We start from the raw sequence: 19,121 nt of genomic DNA, 5'->3' as shown, positions 1-19,121 counted from the left end.
ACACTCTTTTCACACCACGTTTCACTGCAATGCCTTTTGCATCCTGATGGTGCACTTTTCTGGCATTTTCTGGAAACCTTGTGGGTCAGTAATCACTTTTTAATTGATACAGCCTAAATTCTGCAATAACTGTACTTTGCTAACAGAAGACCGGGTTTTCTTGCAGCCTGCTCTCTTCTTTAGACCCTAAAAGTAATGAAAGCACTGACTTTCTCTGGATACAGTCAGTGATCTCAAGACATTTTCCATTCTTCATATTATTTCTCAGTTTATTGGGCTTATTGAAAGGCATAGTGTAAGCCAAGACTAATTCTAGCAGTTATGGTGTTGATTAATTTTATTATTAGATGAGACAATGACCAGAAAGTAAAAACTGAGTTCACACAAAAAACTCACTCCTGAAAAGAAGATGGTTTGTCTTCATTTGAAACAGGGCTGCTCACTTTTTTCATGAAGGAGAGCAAGGGACACAAGGAGGGTAGACCCAGCAGAAAACAGTAGCCAGTCTCACGGTTCAAGCATGTACCTGGAAGATGGGAAGCTTGGGTTCAAGACCCCCCCAAGATAGAGAAATCTTGGCAGACTCAATCTCTGCTGACAACACTTTCAGGATCTGTGTACATGAATTCTCCAGGGTGGGAGAAAGGAGCTGATTTCATTTTGGCAATGACAGCACTTCAATGGGACACTTTGGTTCAAATTTACACTCTGAACCCAGCAGAAACCTCACGTCTCCTGCTGTTTCACATGGAAGCTATTGGCTGCCACAGAGCTGAGCTGTTCTGACCTTTATCATGGCTCTGAGAAGCCTCTTTGGGGTTTAAACACTAAAATGAAAAGTACCCAAACATCACTAGAAAAAATCCATTATCTCAATCCCATGGGTATTTAGAGCACTTTGCCCATTAGTGGGAAGGGCTGCTTTGAAAAAAGTGCTGAAGAAACTGTCATCCTATTTAAATTCCTGGGGGAACTCTGGCTCTAGCAATCTTGTTTCAAATAGGTAGTTATTGCACAAAGACACTCACTTGAAGGGTAGCCTCCATGGTTATTAGGTTACAGCATTATGGGTCACTGTCCCCCCACAATTAAATGCCATTAGCTTCACTGTGAAAAGAAACACTGCATTTAGGGGTTTCCTTTCAGCATGACACCTTCATTCTCCATTTGAATCAAATGTTAATGTGGACCAAGTCTGGGATGCTAACCAGGGCAGGTACAGCTGTTACACTAGGACAGTTCACTGGTGACACTATATGACCAAAGCGTCGGTGTCTCACTCTGTGAAATGGTTCATTAGCCAAACAAATTAACCACGGATGGTGCCACTTCTGTCCCTTTCCCTTCCAAGACAAACAACAGGCCTGTTTCATCTCCTGTGCCCCCTGCTGAAGCCTGTCCTGTTTCCTTGTGCTCCATGAATGTAAGTAGAGCTTGATCCAAACAAAACAGCTCCCCTCCAGACAAGGACATTCCTTACACCCAGTACAAATTCCTGGGGACAAACACCCTCCAGAGAGTCAGCCCTTCAACTGACTCACTGCTTGTAGGGGAAATGCATGAGGACTCGAGACCTACATTATGAGTTTTCAATACTTACAATGAGAAATGCAATAGCAATATACCTGAAAGAAGCCAGAGCATCCCCTAAACTCACCTAGGAAAGAAATTGCAGCTGTGCAGCTATCTTGCAATCTAGGAGACCACAGAGGAGGCAGAGTGTTGAATTTTCTGGAAAATCAGTAAAAACAGGTTGGGCAAGCATCACTGGATACATCATGGGGACTCTTGAGCCCACCTTGGGACATGAGGAGGGACTAGACATCATGTTGTGGAAGCCCTTCTGAGTGATTAATTTATGGTTTGATGAAATTTTTTGTCACTTAGAGACATCAGAGCAGCTGAGTTATAATGCTTTTCACTGAGAAATTACCAAATTACTTTTTTCACCATCCCAGTGTTCTTTACTTTGTATGTAAAGTAGAACTGTTCCTGTGGCTTCGCTGACATCCTGTTCTTATTTCACTCCTTTCCTTCCCCCACCACCCAAAGGCATCATATCATTTGCAAAGGTGTTGCCAAGAACACATCCCTTTCATCTGGTGTTCTTCTAAATGCTTATCAGTCCATGATGAAATACAAGTCCTTCTGAAGACACTTATGAGTTAAATGGCTGAAAAGGCAGGTCCTAACATAGGAGGATTCTACTTACTTTGTAGCCCAGCTGCCTAAGGACACAGAACGTGTCCTTCTGCCCATGGTCATCAAGCAAATTTCAGTGTCGACTAAGCCCCCAGGCTGACTACAACTAATTCAGCATTTAGGCAAAGATCCCCAAAGATACTGCATTTTTAGAGTTGATGAAAATGGCTTGGGAGAAACAAGAGCCTTTGTTTGTTCCCTCACTGGGAGAAAGCTTATATGATGTCTTTGGCATCAGAAGGTCCCTACAGAAGCCATGTCAACTCTGAGCGAGTAATGTAGAATAAGATGAGTTTCAAGAGTTGTGCTGCTCCCTGAAAAACAAACTTAGGAGTCTGTGTGTAACGTTAAAGTTAACATAAACCAAATGAAAAGCAATAACAGAGACAGTGTTCTTGAGAGAGTATGTTGAGAGAAGCTGCACATTTCATCCTCTTCATCCTAAAAGATTACATTCGGAGCAGCCCCTCAGTTGGGCAATGGCACAGGTCAAGGTCTGCCACAGCCTCAGGGAACTGGAACACCCAGGTCCCAGCTAAACATCCTAACCACTGATTGTAGGTACTTCTTAAACTCTCCTGCTCCATGGTGCACTTTGGTTTTGTGAATTTAGCCTGAAGATCTTTTTCATCACAAAGATTTCCCCACTTCTGAAACACTGCCAAATCAGCGCTTAAACACGCTCTACATACGTGCTGCCAACTCATGACATTCACGACTGCTACCCTGAAGCGCTCATTGTGTTTCAGCTTCCTTTTATCCGGACAGGTTTCTGCCAGTGAATCAGTCTGCTAGTGGAGACTGACCAGGAACTGTGGCAGAAGACAGAAGCAAGGCAGTCAAAGCAGAGGTAAGTTGCTTGTACATATGTGTTCATGGTCTCTTTCTCTGTTGCCTGTCTCCATAAAGATGTGCAGTCTTGCTTTTGTGCAGTTGCTTGTAAGAATAGACAGCTTTTTGCCTCTCTGATCTGTAAGCCTATTGCTGTGCACAGAAGTGCTTGTTTGCTAAAGTTAGAAGACAACGAAGTTTGACCTGCACAAAAGGAAGAAAAAGAGCAACTACTTCATTTTCCTCCACTTGTTTTCTTCAGTCTGAGAACAAGGGAATAAAAGTCCCAGTATTGCAACAGTGTGTGTAAATTGGACCTCCTGCTCTTGCAGTGTAATGCATATGCGTGTTGTGTTAGTGAGTAAGGCAGCAGGTTCTCATATGCATTTAGTCACAGTTGCTTATCTGGTTGGTGTGTGTATGCCTTACAGCTTATATGCAATACATTTTAGACTGCTTAAAACACAAGGATAGATGGATGAATTTCTGAAAGGCTTGTATCTTAGTTTCACTAAATCTTAAAAGTACCTAAAGAACTTTCAAGGACATTTCTCTCTCTGACCTTTTTTCCTTCTAAGTATGTTCTTTTATGACAGTTTACCGTGCCCAATATTTCCTTACGACTTCATTTCACTAGATAAAAATGGCTCTTCATGTCTCCTAACTGTCTTTATTCCTGAAGCTTAAGGGAGCAGTGGCCTGCCAAGATTGATATTACTTATCCTGCTGTGTCTGATTTAAAAGGTGAATACCTGGAAGTCCATGAGCCATGCCAGCTAAGCCAGATGATCATAGAGTGCATTGAGAAAAGTTTGCCCTAACAAGAGGAATAATTTAGCCTCTGCATTGCCTCAACTAGTCTTGGTAATGATTTGAAAACAAGCTGAGACATTAGCAGAACTTTTTCTTCCCAAATGAGATTCCCTGTGCAGGGAGAGGGAGGCATATTTTACTCCCATTAGAACAGAGTAGAACAGCAGAAAGCAAAAAAGAGTGTTGTGCTGACTGAGTATGCAGTTGTGAGGCTTCCTGTTTTGACAACAAAAATTAAGAAGCGTTTGATATACAAAGGGAATCAAATAGAGTGTGTTTTGATGCCAAGTTTAAAGTTTTGGGTGTTTCCAAATGCCGCTTCATTTCAACTATCTTATGACTCATGAGGTTTGACTTCTTTAAATTTGTTCAGTCAAATTTAAAGGTTAAGTTGAAGATCAGAAAAAGTTGAAACTCTTTCTCCTATAAGGAGATTTAGAGAGTGCAAAAATGTCTTGGTTACCCCTCTCTCACTCCTACAAATCCTGCTCATTTTCCCCATTACTTGCCAGAGAATACTCTCTTATTTTCTCTTGATCTGTAGCTCCATTTCCAAGTCCAAATAAACTTCATAGAGCGGCATGTCTCATCATAGCAGATGTCTTATGCTAGAAGCAGACTCGAGAAACATGTGTCTGCATGAGAACCTCTGTTCTTAATTAAAAATTGGATTTTCTATGTCTAGCGGACCTAGCAAAGCCTGGTTTCAGAAAGACTTGTTTTCTGATTCGGCTTAACTTCCTAATGCAAACTATAATACAGGCAGGTCTCCTGCGAAATTCTCTGACAAACCCTGATGCCCAGCCATGTATGTTGTGGCTGCTTTGAAGCTACATGGACACTGACTAGTTGTCTGGCTCACTCTTGCTGACTGCTCAGCTGGTTGCAGAACATACAACAGCTGCCTTCAGCCTGCCTTCCCCGCAGCGAGGCACTAAGCCCGCTGAATAGTCCTCCCCTAGCAAACAGTCCTCAGGAGCTCCTGTGAACCCCATTACCTTACAGGTTCTATCTCAGTGCTGAACTTGGCAGATATTTACCAATGACATCAAAAGTTAATTACAGGATGAACAGAAAGGTAAACTAACATAAACACACTGCAATCATAGAAGCATGCTCTCTTCCTCTGTGGAAACCAAGCCTACAAGAGCAGTAATGTCCCCAGTCATTACTGGTGAGGCAATCTTACAAGACGCCTTGATGAGCTGAAGACTTACATTGCATTGCATGTCCCTTTTGTCCCATGGATTCTATTGTTGAACGTTTAGGTAAACTGCCTGATCTTTATGGTCTTTATCCACATGCAGAATGGCATCTACTTTTCTCTTCACAGCCCTCATTCTCTCTTCACACATGCAGGCATAGCATACAACAACAATTAGATGTAATAAGGGCTTTTCCAGAATGTGTAAGCACAGTCCTGAGCTTCATGGATGAATCCTTTTTGTACAGTTCTTCAGATTGGAAAGAAAAATCCTATCCTACCTACTTGCAGCTCTCTTGTAGGCAAGGAGCACTGAGCATGTCAGTGTTTCTCTTGCTCTCCAAACAGTTTTAACTCATAGTCCCACACCCAGTAACTTTCTGGGACACAGAACCTTCTCTTTCCTTTTCTAGGGACAGTTTGAGTCAAAATTTGCTTGTTGAAAAAAAAAGTCAGGGAAGTTCACAGTGTTCCTGCACTCATTGACTGGGTTCTGGAAAATAAAGACTAAAACCTGGAACCATATCTACTGTAGATGGAGTTGGCATAAACTGGTGCTAGACAGACTGCACTCTGCAATTTCTACCAGAAAAGCTAATCTGGTACCATCAGTCAACTCAAAGGTCTCAGGGCAAGGTCTCACCTCCCCATGACCAAGACAAGATTTGCAATATGGACAGTCATTTCTAAGAGATAGAGGAGACAGGCCCTTGGCAACATGAAGGCAATCTCAGGATTCATTGTTCACAGCTCTAAAACTAAATCGTTCCATGGTTTCTCAGCTAGTGGCAGCCATCGATTTTGAGAGACAGAAACCTCGGGCTCAGAAGTAGCAGTAGGAAAAATGCAGTTATCTGGGGATAGCAGAGCAGATTCTTGGAAGAAGTGGGCAGCAAGGGACTCGTGAAGAAGCCCAAGGGGATGGTAAATGGAGACTTAGATGACTCAGCTTCGGTCTGAAAGGCAAAGTTGACTGGGAAATGACTCATGGAGCTTCTGGGGAGCCACATATGGTCACCTTGTTTGCTTCATATTCTCAGAGGAACTAATTTCAAACAGAACTTGAACCTGGTCTGGGGCACATCACCCCATGGTGAAAGCACAAGCTGGCACTGATCTGGTGCAAGCATGTTTCCTTAAGCCTCTTACATCTCCTCCCAAAGTTCCTGAATCACTCCTGGCCCCTGCACAACCTTTCACAAGCCTTATTGACTAATCCCTCACCCCAGCACACCACTGACCAGCACCAAGAATGGCATTTGATCCCAAAGGAGGAGAGGGCAGGTGGAAAGAGAGTGTATCCCAAACCTCTCTGACCTCATTCCTGAGGAGACAGGAAACAAACAGTTCTTTCTTCTCCTTTCACCTCTCCTGCCAGCAGAGAAGTGGAGGCAGATAAAGGCAGACAAGCTGGGTGATGGTTATCATCTCAGGTACTCATGCTTCTTTGTCAAGTTTCTAGTAGACTCGTGTCAAGAGCTGACCCTGCCTACCAACCACAGCTCCCTTGTCATCTGCAGAGTGCTCAGGCGTATTCTCGCATCATATCCCCAAGTGTTTTCCTCACCTGTTCTGCAACACTCCCTGTTACACAGTGTGAGCTTTGGGCAGTCCCTCCTCACACAGATACTTAATCTGGCAGCCCCTTGGCTGCCTTCAGACCTTGGGCAACCTTCAGGAGACTCCCCATCTTCATGTGGAATTCCACGTCACTCTCTTCCTAACGCAAACACCCCTGCATGTGCTCTGTCACACAGCCCCAAGATGTGGTGCCTCCTCGTGCTGCTCTGCTCCCAGGGAATTGCCTTTTCAGCAGGATTCACAACACCCTCCACTCTGAATTCAGACAAAAGCCAGTGCAGGAAGACTCGCAACCCTGAATGCTTTATGAACGTTGTAAGTTGGGTCACTTTCTCTCCCTTTCTTTCTAAAGCGTCTCCCCCAGTACCACTACCATCGCCCCATCACTAACAGCCGCTGTCAGGAGGCTAAAAGTAGGACCCCTTCAAAGGGGTCCCTCCAGCATTGTGATCGGGAGCACCTGCCTAGAAGCAACCTTGATGCTCCTATCCAAGCAGTCCAAGCTGCCAGAGAGAAGAATTCCTTTGCAGTGGAGGCAAAGGCTGGTTTCTAGTCTCAGGGGACGCAAAGTCCTCCTCTTCTGTAACAACCTGTTTGCTCAGTACAGTGGCAAGGGAGGATGAATCCCTTCTGCAAACTGCAGATTCTCACAACACAAAGTAATCTAAGACCCCGTGCTCTGAATCACCAAAGATTTCCTCACAATAGTGGCAAGAGTGTAACAGGTGGTGCTGTGAGTGAGTCTGTAATAGGAGATCCGCCCTACCTGGATTGCCTAACCACACTTTGGCAAGAAAGCATTTATTATGGCCCAAAACCCACGTCTTTCGGCACTTACACAGATACTGCTGCATGTTTACTCTCTAGAAAGGTACGATGTGCATCAGCCTTGCACAGCACGGCAAATATTCTCCCAAAAGGTTGGTCACGCAATACAGTTCTGCTTTGTCCCATAATATGGGGTCAAATACCAGACACCTCCCACCCAAGCAGGTCTGAAGAAGACTTGGATGCATCTTTTTACAAGACCTGTAATATTTATTCTCAGCCCTGGCCCCTGTAGCCAGGGGCCTTGCACTGCCATCACACAACAGCCCACATCCACACTGCTCAGCTCGGTTACCCTCCCAAACAGGACAGCTTGCATGTTAACAAACTCTCCTTTGGCTTCCTGCAGAGTGAAATTATCAGATATCATGGATACCCCAGTGAGGAATATCAAGTTACCACGGAGGATGGATACATTCTTGGCGTTTTCAGAATTCCTGCTGGGAGGAACAGCCAAAATACAGGTGTGACACAGTTATAGGACATAAGGAAGGTCTGAGAGCCAACTTTTACATGGGACCCCCATCTTTCACCTTTGCACATGCAATGGCATGCTCCACACCTTTCCATCTCAGCAAGAGCACCTAATCAGGAATGTGGCCTGAATTTTGAATCCATCTGAAGTCCACACATTCAGTGTCTCTGTCCTTATTTCAGACTTTTCTAATAATTTTGTCATATCCCAGTTTTATTCCCTCATGTGGGCTTGTGGAGGGTTTGATAGACTGTATTTGGGGAGGTTTTGCATTAACACCCTAACTAATATATATTTAAAATAGAAGCCTGACAACAAAGCCTCTCACGTTAGACATATGAATATTAATTCCCAGCCTTCTGAAGGACAGGGATATTCTTAAGAAAGGTGATAAGAAATCAGGTCATCGATGAAAAGCAAATGCATTTCATCTGTTTCATCACATTTTCTGAATGGAATAAAAATTTCTACCTGGAATTCGAGGTACCCTGGATACTGCTACTTTGTTTATTACTCTTTATTAGACTTATAGAATAATTTATTTTGGATGCCACCTCCTATTTGGATCTCCTCTTTTGGAGATCATCTGGTCCAGCCTCACTCTCAAAGTAACGTTAACCAAAGTTAGATAAGGGGCCTCTCAGCCCTGCTCAGTTGGTTACTGAATAGACCTAAGGGTAGATAAGTTTCTTTGGATTAATTATTCTTTGTTTTCAATACACTGTTATGCCTTCAGTAATTTTCAGCTGTGGGTAGATGGTTTCAATATAGGGACCTGTAAGTTGGCTTTCCGGTGCAAGATGAGGTGGGGACAGGCCTCCTCATTAAATTATTTATTTGCCAGTGCTGTAAAAAAAAATGGTTATGAAATGCCATTAAATGGTTCCTGCTTGCATGGAACAAATCCTTCAGGTTTTTCAGAGCAATATCCGTGCATAGTTCTCCTGGGAGCTTCTTGAAGAAGGAAAGATTTAAAACCTCTCACAAACTAAACTCTGCACCCCAATCTTAAATACACATTAACTACTGCTCCAATATAAGAATACTTTCATCTTTTCCAGGGCAAAAGCCTGCAGTCTTCCTACAGCATGCTTTTCTAGGAGATGCTACCCACTGGATTTCTAACCTGCCCAACAACAGTTTGGGCTTCCTCCTCGCAGATGCTGGCTATGACGTCTGGATGGGAAACAGCCGAGGAAACACTTGGTCTTTAAAACACAAGACCCTTAATCCCAGCCAGAAAGCATTCTGGCAGTTCAGGTACTCTGTAGAGGGAGAATTACTCAAGACAGAAACTCTGAGGGGCCTAGATAGCTTCAGCCTGGTGGTTTTTACCTAAACCAGCATCAGAACAGGATAGTAAAGAAGCAGATGAAGAAGGATGCTCACTCCTACTCAGAGTTGGGAGCATTGGCTCGGGAAGAGATTTCAGACACTGGGAAATGAAATGGGATGCTGAGGAAAAGGGAGACAGTACTGTGAGGGGGACAGCAAGAACATCAGCTGGAACAGGCTGACCATCCTTGTCTGGAAATCTCTGATCTCTCACAGATGAATTCAACCAAAAGAGAAACGTGTTTTGTAACCCATGCTAGTGAAAGCACTGATTCAATTCAGTTCCCCAAGGGCTGCAGCTGGCAGGCGAAACTGGCACCTTCTCTGCAGAGAGTCCCAGGCATCAGGCAGCCTGGCAGTACAGCTGTGTCCCTCTACCCCCTCCCCCAGCTCAAGCAAGAATGCAGACAAAGCGTGCAACCTCGTCTTTCAGTGGGTCCTGCTTGGTGCAATGAACAAAACTGACATTCAGTAACTCACACTGTGGTAGCCGAATTGTCTGCTAGCTTTTTGTGTTTCTCCCCTGTAGCTTTGATGAAATGGGTAAATACGATATTCCAGCAGAGTTGTACTTCATCATGAATAAAACTGGACAGAAGGATGTATACTATGTTGGTCACTCTGAAGGCACAACAACAGGTAATGTTAGGATACTCACAGTTCACAACCCTTCATGTTCCTATCTGATCAGTAGGTGGGTCTCCCCATTGATTCGGTTGTTCTTCTTGTTTGTGGAGAGCTAGCAAATGTAGAAGTGCCTTCTGAGTTGAGATTTGGAACATATGCAAAACTTTTCTAAAAGCAGCTTTGGTTACCCTTAATAAGCAAAGAAACCTTATAGCAGATCCAAATAGAGTTCAACTTTTTAAATAATTAGAGACATAAAAGTGGTTATTTACTGGGTACTTCAGATACTGGCACTGGGTATTTTTCTTAAATTCTCAGCAACAGAATTTTCATTAAGTTCATCTTTTGTATTAAGACATACAGTTATTTTCCTTGTGAACAGGAAGGAAAAACTAAAAAGATAAACCAACACATATAATATATAATTTCAAATAACAGAAGACAAGGAAAAAGAACTTCAACAGTACTAAGTCATTTGACTTAAGGGCAATCGTACAATTTAAAGCATAGTTCATGAGTGGCTATAACTGATCAAATTCCTGTTTAAAAACATATTGCCAGAGACTGAAAATTAGGAAAGAAAAAACATTAATAACTTATTTTCTCTTAGTACCAGCCTTTAGCATTAACTCACTTCATGGCCTTTGAATGCAACTAACTTTCTTTTAGCATCAGCTGGAAGTTCCTCATGTTAATGGTTTACGTGTAAGATCCATGCACGGGCAGTGATTAGAAATGAGCAACTGCCAATTCATTAGTGTAAATGACCCAGAAAAAAGAGAAAGAAATATGGGAAAATCATATATTGTCACAGCTCCAGACCTTTTCTTTCTTTTCCTCTCATAAGAGTATTTAAAGACCCTCATGGCAAAATGAACTAACCATCTAGGCTTTCTTCAGCTGCTTTTGATGCAAACAATCAGTTGAAAACACTCAAAGCTCCCAGTATTCAGCTAATTATTCTACAGTTTCATGGAAGCATAAACATACATAGACCTTTAGAGACTATAATCTGTAAAACTCATTTTTTATGAGAGTTTTTTGAACTTTAGAGGGAATTGATTTTATCATGAAAATCTCATTGATGTGTTGCCTACAAAAACTGTTCTGATAAAGGGAATGTCCATGCATGCTCTAGACCTCAGAATGAACTTTGACTCCCAAATAAAATTAATTTCAGGACTTAGTTTCAACACTTGTCTTAGGTAAAACATGCAGCACAGACAAACACGGACAACAGATAAAGGGCTGCAAATCTAGTCTCACTTCTTGTTTGCTACCTACTGCTTATTTATTTATTTTGTCTGTGGAAGATGTCTTCACTAACTCAGGCTGTCTCTTCTGTGTTTGCAGGCTTCATAGCATTTTCTACATACCCTGAGCTGGCTAAACGGGTGAAATTCTTCTGTGCTCTGGGCCCAGTAACTGCATGCTCACATGCTACAAGCCCTCTGATTAAGATAACAAATGTTCCTGAACCACTGCTCAGGGTATGTCATTTTTCCTTCCAAGATGCCCAATGCCTGACTTGACTTACCTTCACAGGGTTCACTTAACCTGAGACAAAGTGTTCCCAAAGAGGTGACATGCTGATACTGAGCTTGAGATGAATGGAGTGCTCTTGAAAAATCTGTTCCCAAACGCTGTGAGGAAAATGCTGGAGATATAGGGCTTGTAGCAGCAGGTCCCAGTGAAGTAGGAGACTCATGATACTCTGTCTCGTCATAGGACTCTTGCTGTTAACTAATATTTTGCTGGCCTCATGCAGGAGGAACTAAACCAGAGCTGCAATAACAGCCATGACAACCTCTGGGACTTCAGAAATGAGTGAGCACTGAGGTCACTACACTAGAAATGGAAGGATGGCTTCCTCCAGGACTGATGCCAATAACATGAAGAAGGAAGGATATGTGATGCACTATGGGGAAGGTGTTTTAAGGGGTACTGGGAGGGCAAGCTGTTTCAGCAATCTTTGAATACTGAGACAGGAGGCTAGGCTGAGCAACAGTTTCCTGCATAAAATTCTCCTGTAATAAGAAAAAAAAATGTTGCGTTTTTCCCTTCCTTCAGTTAGTACTTGGCTGCAAAGGAGCCATGCACCAAATCGGATTTCTGAAAGGACCTGTGACACAGTTATGTACAAGCCTGGACAAGTTTTGTGGTGATGTACTCTGTTACATAGCTGGAGGCAACATTAAAAATCTGAACACGGTAAGTATATGCAAGAACACCTACACAAAACTAAGGTGATTTTGGAAGTTACATTTGTGCACACTATCCTTATCTAGTAACTGTCACGCATGTGAACATACATAAACCACAATGTAGTTCTCAGCAGACTAAGGGAATGCCAGGACATTGTGTGGTGCGAACAGTGCCAAACAGGACTAGAGCTAATGATGGATGGGACCAACAACTTGGCACATTCCCAGAAAGAAAGGACTGAATTCAGTCTGGAGCTATACTGCACATGTCAATAGACATGCCCTCTTTTGAGGCTAAGCTGACCAGATTTTGGTCATACACAGATGCTCTTTAAAAAGACCCAATGGATGATGGAGACAGACTTCTTCTTGGTACTACAGTTCCCAGTTTCATTCCTTAGCATGCAAACACCAGGGTCCTCTGAACACTGGAATAATTAAAAGACAGGTAAAAGCTCCTTTTCTTTTCCCACTTTTCAGAATACTTGCACCAGAAGTCAGTCCCATTTTCCCATTTTTGTTTTCCTTAGAACTGGGCCCAACAACTCAACCCACAACATGTAGAGCTACAGAAAGTCCTTGCACTGTGTCTTAAATCCCTTTTACTGTGGCCAAAGTATGCAGAAGCTGGCCTGTGTAATGTTTATTACTGCAATATCTGTGAAGACTGGGGCCCATATTTCTCCATCTATAACCACTTGTAAAAGCACGGGGCGGGGGAGGGGAAGAACCGTGAGAATCAAAGGTTCAATGCAAAAGCAATTAAAGGCATTATGGCCCTTTTGAATTGCAGAGCTAAACCATTAAGGATCTTTCCTGACTTGGGTTAAATCACTAATGTGGTTATCAAGGCAAGATAACAAGTCTGAGGAGGAATCTGGGGAGATGGAATTGGAACATCTTAACAGAACCATAAAAATGCAAACAGAAGAAAAAGCAATCTGTTTTGTAAGCTGGCTTCTTTGCACTAGGATCACAAGTCTTCAAAAGACTTACATATGCATGGGGGTTTGGTGTGAGATGAGGAATCTACTTGAAAGGACTGGAAGGATTTTCCCTACTGTTGCTGAACCACAGGATGCCACAGTAGTACTATCTTCATGGAACAGACTCCCTTTCACAGAGAAAGCATGCAGATGCATACTATTAGACAGCTATTCCTAACTCTGCATCTCAGTCTTCTGTCTGATATTTGAAGAATATTGTATTAAAAAGGGGGTTTAACACAGCAGCATTATGCTGCTCAGGTCCTTCACAGCTTTATTCTGTCACAACACTGCTTCCCTGCCTTTATAACCCTTCTGATTTCTCTCCAGAGCCGAATAGATACATACGTGGGACATTCACCTGCTGGAACATCAGTACAGAACATTATTCATTGGCATCAGGTATAACTGCATACTGACACAGAAACAGACTCTTACTACTGCTTTTTGTGCAAGCGACAGCCTCCAGGGAAGTCCAGCAGCGGTGGATCTGGGAAAGTGCCCGTCACGTCTTCTCATGTGCGCCGTGAGCACCTGCCACAGAGAGAGCACTGTTTCCCAGGGCTCACCAGACCATTACCTGAATTGCCCCTTTGGTATCAGGCACTGAGATTTCCCCAGGGCACATCAGGCCTCTCTGCATGTTGAGCTCTAATGGCTTCCAGCCTGCATCTTTATTTATGAAGACATTTGCCTTGAAAGCTGCAGAGGCCAATGCAAGCATGGCCTAGGCACTTGGCAGGCAGCAGGAAGATAGTGGAAACTTGAGCAGCCAGGGGATGAGCCAGACAAAGAAGTGATCCAGCTTAAAGCTTTTCTCCCAGAGGGTTACTTGCAGCCTGGATCACTTCCCAAAGCCAGTTAATCACACAAAGGCTTCTGCAGGCACAACAGCAAAGTGGGAAACTGCCTTATATTGCTGCAGTACATGGCAAGTGACATTGCTCTACAGGGATGTTCCTATCAGCCAGATTTTACCAAAACCCTTTTAGTCATTCTCGCCACTGTCTAGATCCTGGATTCCAGTTCTGTAAAGGTGGGTTTCTGCTTATGTACTGGCAGATCTGAGCTTGTTCTGCTCATGGTCTGAATCAGACCAGGGCAAGACAGCTCTGGCCAAGAAATATCACTGCATGTGTCCAGGTGCACCTGCTGAGCCAGGATACATCTGCATACATCCTATAGGCAGACCTCCCATTTCTGCAAACACTTAATATGGTCTAGAATATAGGTGTGCTCCTGAGGACACCCCTGGCGAAAATCCCCAGCAGTCAGTCCTGCAGGATACACCTCCCCAGAGCCAGGAAATGGGGACAAACTGTTGAGAGCCAGTGTTTTACGGCGTATTTTGCTAGCCTCTAACAAAGTGGCTACAAAGCAAACACAGATACAGCAGGACAAAAGAAAGTAGCAAAGGCAAAACAGCAGGCTGATTTCTAGCACATTCCCAGCTACCTGAAGCCTTGAAGTCAAGGTTTTTTAAAATCATGGACACTGACTTTCTCTCACCCTGTGTTACATACAACAACTCACAAATGAAATTGTCAGGTTTCTGCAAAAATAAAATTAAAAAAAAATACCAAAAAAAAAAAAAAACAAAGAAAAAACCCTGAACAGATGTGTACTTAACTCCTACTCATCAGTCCTGCAGGGCATATATCATGTCTTTTAGACAACATGGACTCAGGAAGGCTAATGTCTTGTGTCTGATGTTCCACCTCAACACAGCTGTCAGAGCACAACTCATGTATAGCCAAACTCTTGTAAGAAGTACAGAGCCTCTGGAAATGTCACCACCACTGTGAGCAGTCCAGACAAAACAGACACACAAAAGACAAGATGTGTGAGGAGACATCATGCGTTACACTAGACTAGTAATAGCCCTGACACGTTCTAGACATTCAGGTCCTCTTTCCATGTGACATCCGAGCCCAACTCTGCACCACGAACAGGGACACCAACTTTAGTTATCTAAGGTAGTCAAGCAAAATATTAATAACAAAACATACCAAGGGTGGCAGCTGAGGATCAGGAGAGAACGTTAGCAAGGGGGAAGGCGATGAAGCCACTCACCCTACGATCCATCCAGTACCCCGGGAAGCCTGCAAGCAGAGGAAGGGGTGGGAGTAACCCACAGTCCACTGCCTGAGCCTTGGCTTCCATCACAGGCAGGAAAATGCCTCCTGCACTCTGCTTCTTGGTCTCTCCACACTTACATTTTACCTGTTCTTTTAACAGCTAATAGATGCAGACCGATTTCAAGCTTATGACTATGGCTCTAAGGAAAACATGAAGAAATACAACCAGGTAAGGCAATACGGTTTCCCCAAGCATTCCTCCTTGGGTCCTGGCAAAACTAAGAGCAGAAAAATGCAGATTTTTAGCACCTTGAGTGGTACAGAAAGAGGGAGAGAGTAGTCTGAGATAACGGTTCACCTGAACTTAGTAGTCATAAGTGTAAAAGTCTGTTCACAGACAAGGCACAGACAGTTCCTTGCAGACAGCTAACAGAAGTTCATTTTGCCTCCCCTACTGATGCAGAGATGTGCCCAAGGACATGTCAATTTACCTGCCTGTCCTGGTTTCAGCTGGGATAGAGTTAATTTTCTTCTTAGTAGCCGGTATAGTGTTATGTTTTGGGTTTAGAATGAGAATAATGTTGATACACTGATGTTTTGGTTCTTGCTAAGTAGTGCTAAGCTGTTGCTAAATAGTTGCTAAGCAGTGCTTACACTGGTCGAGGACTTTTCAGCTTCCCATGCTCTGCTCGGTGCACGGGGCGCTGGGAGGGGGCACAGCCGGGGAGGCTGACCCAGACTGGCCCAAGGGCTATTCCATACCATATGACGTCATGCTCAGTATATAAGCTGGGAGAAGAAGAAGGAAGCGGGGGACGTTCGGCGTTTGTCTTCCTAAGTAACCGTTAGGTGTGATGGAGCCCTGCTTTCCTGGGGATGGCTGAACACCTGCCTGCCCATGGGAAGTAGTGAATTAATTCCTTGTTTTGCTTTGTTTGCGTGCGCAGCTTTTGCTTTACCTATTTAACTGTTCTATTTTTATTTTACTTCAATTATTAAACTGTCTTTATCTCAACCAATGAGTTTTCTCCCTTTTACCCTTCTGATTCTCTCCCCCATCCCACCGGGGGGGAGTGAGCGAGCAGCTGTGTGGTGCTTAGCTGCTGGCTGGGGTTAAATCACGACGCTGCCATTCCCAAAAGGCTAAGAGCCACACCCAAGTCCTAGGACTGGATGAGTAAGGAGCTCTTCACTTCCCAAAAAATCCTTAAGGTCTGCCTTTCAGTTAAGGGAGGAAATGAATCTCCATGACCTCTCCAACTGGCTGACAATCCTTTCACTTTTAACCAGTACATTTGACTTGCAGTGTCCTGTGCTGTACCAGGGCAGGCTGCTTTTCACAGAAAGGCTCCAAAGACATAATCAGTCACTTCTACCCATGCACACTCTCTCAGAAATTTTCTAGAGTGAAATTATAAATGGCCAAAGTTTTTCCTTGCCACTTAAGTCCCAAACATAACAACTAAGACCAACAGTGGCACTCCATGCCTCAACCAAACTTAAAGATCTTCCCACCCTAAATATAGACATGAATAAGCTCCACAGTCCTTGCCTGATAAACACAGACACTGCTCTTTCTATATCCCCACCCCTGAAGGGCACGAGCAGGTGTCAAACTGCAGGACAACTCTCAGCCATGCGTTACAGAAAGACACAGGAATGGGATGGATTATTCCTTTTCATGGTAGGCAGGGAATGGGGTTGGGGAAATAGACGCTAAGAGGGTGGCCCTGATCCTTATTGTTTTATTGTAGTGAGTGCAGAAGGGAAAGAGAGATGCTTACACAGAATCCTTTTTCTAAACACAACTTGTGATACAACAGCATTCACTCAGGTCTCCTCCCTTTTTTACAGTCCACTCCTCCTGCGTACAACATAGAGAAGATAAGCACACCAATTGCTGTTTGGAGCGGTGGACGTGACAAATTTGCAGATCCAAAAGACATGGCAAAGCTACTTCCTCGGATTACTAATCTCGTTTACCATGAGCATTTTCCTGCTTGGGGACATCTTGATTTCATCTGGGGCCTTGATGCAACTGAGAAAATGTATCGGAAAATCATTGAACTAATAACAAAATTCTTTTGAAACCACATGCAGAGTGTTGATTCACTCAGTAAAAACCTCCAAAATTTCTATTTGGCAATAAGGGTGATACCTGGGGAAGAGGTAAACACACAGACACACATAATTGATACAAGTATAGGTATTTATCTGCACTTGTTTTTTTCTTGCTTTCCTCATAGTTTGAGGTTTTCCATGATGTTACTGTGACTGCTGTCTTCCTGAGAAGTTTGAGGTGTATAGGATGAAAGCTGAAAATGTGAACATATTTGAGCACACACTTCAGGGATCACTTAATTTGGACAGCTTTTATTTCTACAAGACTGATTTTCCTAAGCCTAATCTCTGTTGTTCTCGTATATATCTTACGTACCCTACAGAGGCATTCCCATGCCCAATTTGTGTCTTCCCATGAAGACCCAAAAGTGGGATTCACTCATTTCTCTGTTGAAGTACAACTGACCTTTGTTTAAATTAAATAATTTACCCACTTGACAGAGAACTTGGCTTTTTTTTCTTTTTGTGTCCTCACATTTACCTAGTGTCAACACAACCTTCAGACACAAGAAACTGAGCAGACAATAGATGACTTCCAAACATTAAGGAATCCAACCTCAGAAAAATTCATAGAAGTGTTCTCCTGCCGTCCATGCCTACACATCACCCAAAGGTTAGTTCATGCACTCTAAACCCCCCAGCTTCAAAGACCATGGATGACAGCTGAGGAATGAGAAGATATAGACCCATCAGGCAAGATACACTCCAAGCAATACAGCTTCCACCCCATGAATTATTCTTGACACGGGCAATGAAGTTGTTGCAAGCACTCTGAGCTATCAGCTTTGACTTTTACGTAACTCTGTGTCTTGACCATTCTTTGTTCAAGCAATTTCTACAACACGGTAAAGCAATCAGCTGTTTTCCCTTTCCGGTCATTAGCAGAAAGAGATAGCATTTTCGTTATCCATGCAAGTGCCTCACCTCTACTCACCGACAAGTTGATCTGGTAGGTAAGAATATCTGTCCCCAGGTTACACCCAAAGTGGTCATTGTTACAGGCTCAGACAGGATGGCTTTGTTTCCCAGGGTGTTTCTGGGTGGGTCTCAAGCTCATATTGCCCAACCAAGACCCTTTGTACTTGGAATCAGCAACCAATAGAATAGTTACACTGAAAAGATATCTGTGTTCTACAACACAGGAAAAATACACTAGCTTCTCCATGCACCTAGTCTAGCAGCCATTAGCACTGCTGATCATGGCATCTGTCTTCTGAACTTATGACAGCTTACAGGAAATGGCCAAAACTGTTAACAAAAATAAAGATCCATTAGACCAAGAAAGCAAGATACAGCAGCATTTGAAAGGAGATTCCCCTTTATTGCTGCATTATTAAATCACAAAGCGTCAGGCCACATTAATACATTGCTTACCACTGCAGGTTTTCTTCTGCCTTCACCTATGCAAGAGAAGACTCATGAATTTATTATTTCGGTATATGCATCCCCCGCTGCATGCACCACTCTGAAGAGCATGCTATCCTGTCCAGTCCTGTGGGAAGGATACATCTGGTTCCCATCAACAATATTTCATCTATTGATTCCTTTTTCTTTAGTAAACTGATTATTTTGGAAAGGTAGTCTTGTTTCTTTACCATGCCAAACGTATTTTGAGTATTACTTCTTAATGCATTAAAGTGATCCGGGAATTGGCTTTCTTTGTGGACTCCAGCAATTCATTCAATCTCTTTGCTGTTTCTTATATCAAAAAAAAAAAAAAAAAAAAAAAAAAGAGAGAAGATAATCCTTCCCTGGTAGAAACATAGTGAGAATTAAGGATGTGTGAAACTTGTAGTAGGGATGGAAGGAAGAAGTGCTAAGCTGAGAGATCTATTT

General features: G+C 43.2%; 1 protein-coding gene across 1 annotated transcript; it reads left to right on the top strand.

Moving 5' to 3' along the window:
* Positions 1–13: 13 nt before the first annotated feature.
* Positions 14–17,252, top strand: LOC309589228 (lysosomal acid lipase/cholesteryl ester hydrolase-like; the record flags this gene model as incomplete). The annotated part of the gene is made up of 11 exons (XM_082309183.1): positions 14–84; positions 2,971–3,052; positions 6,808–6,946; positions 7,809–7,923; positions 8,996–9,194; positions 9,799–9,908; positions 11,250–11,386; positions 11,967–12,107; positions 13,417–13,488; positions 15,325–15,393; positions 17,019–17,252. The coding sequence occupies exons 3-11, from the start codon at positions 6,815–6,817 to the stop codon at positions 17,250–17,252; spliced, it is 1,209 nt and encodes a 402-aa protein (XP_082165309.1). The 5' UTR covers positions 14–84; positions 2,971–3,052; positions 6,808–6,814.
* Between the last annotated feature and the right edge of the window lie 1,869 nt (positions 17,253–19,121).

Source organism: Platalea leucorodia (assembly GCF_965183815.1).
Source record: "Platalea leucorodia genome assembly, chromosome: 4".
Lineage (NCBI taxonomy): Eukaryota > Metazoa > Chordata > Aves > Pelecaniformes > Threskiornithidae > Platalea > Platalea leucorodia.
Note: the sequence above shows the minus strand (reverse complement) of the source record. Positions and strands in the feature narration are given on the sequence as shown.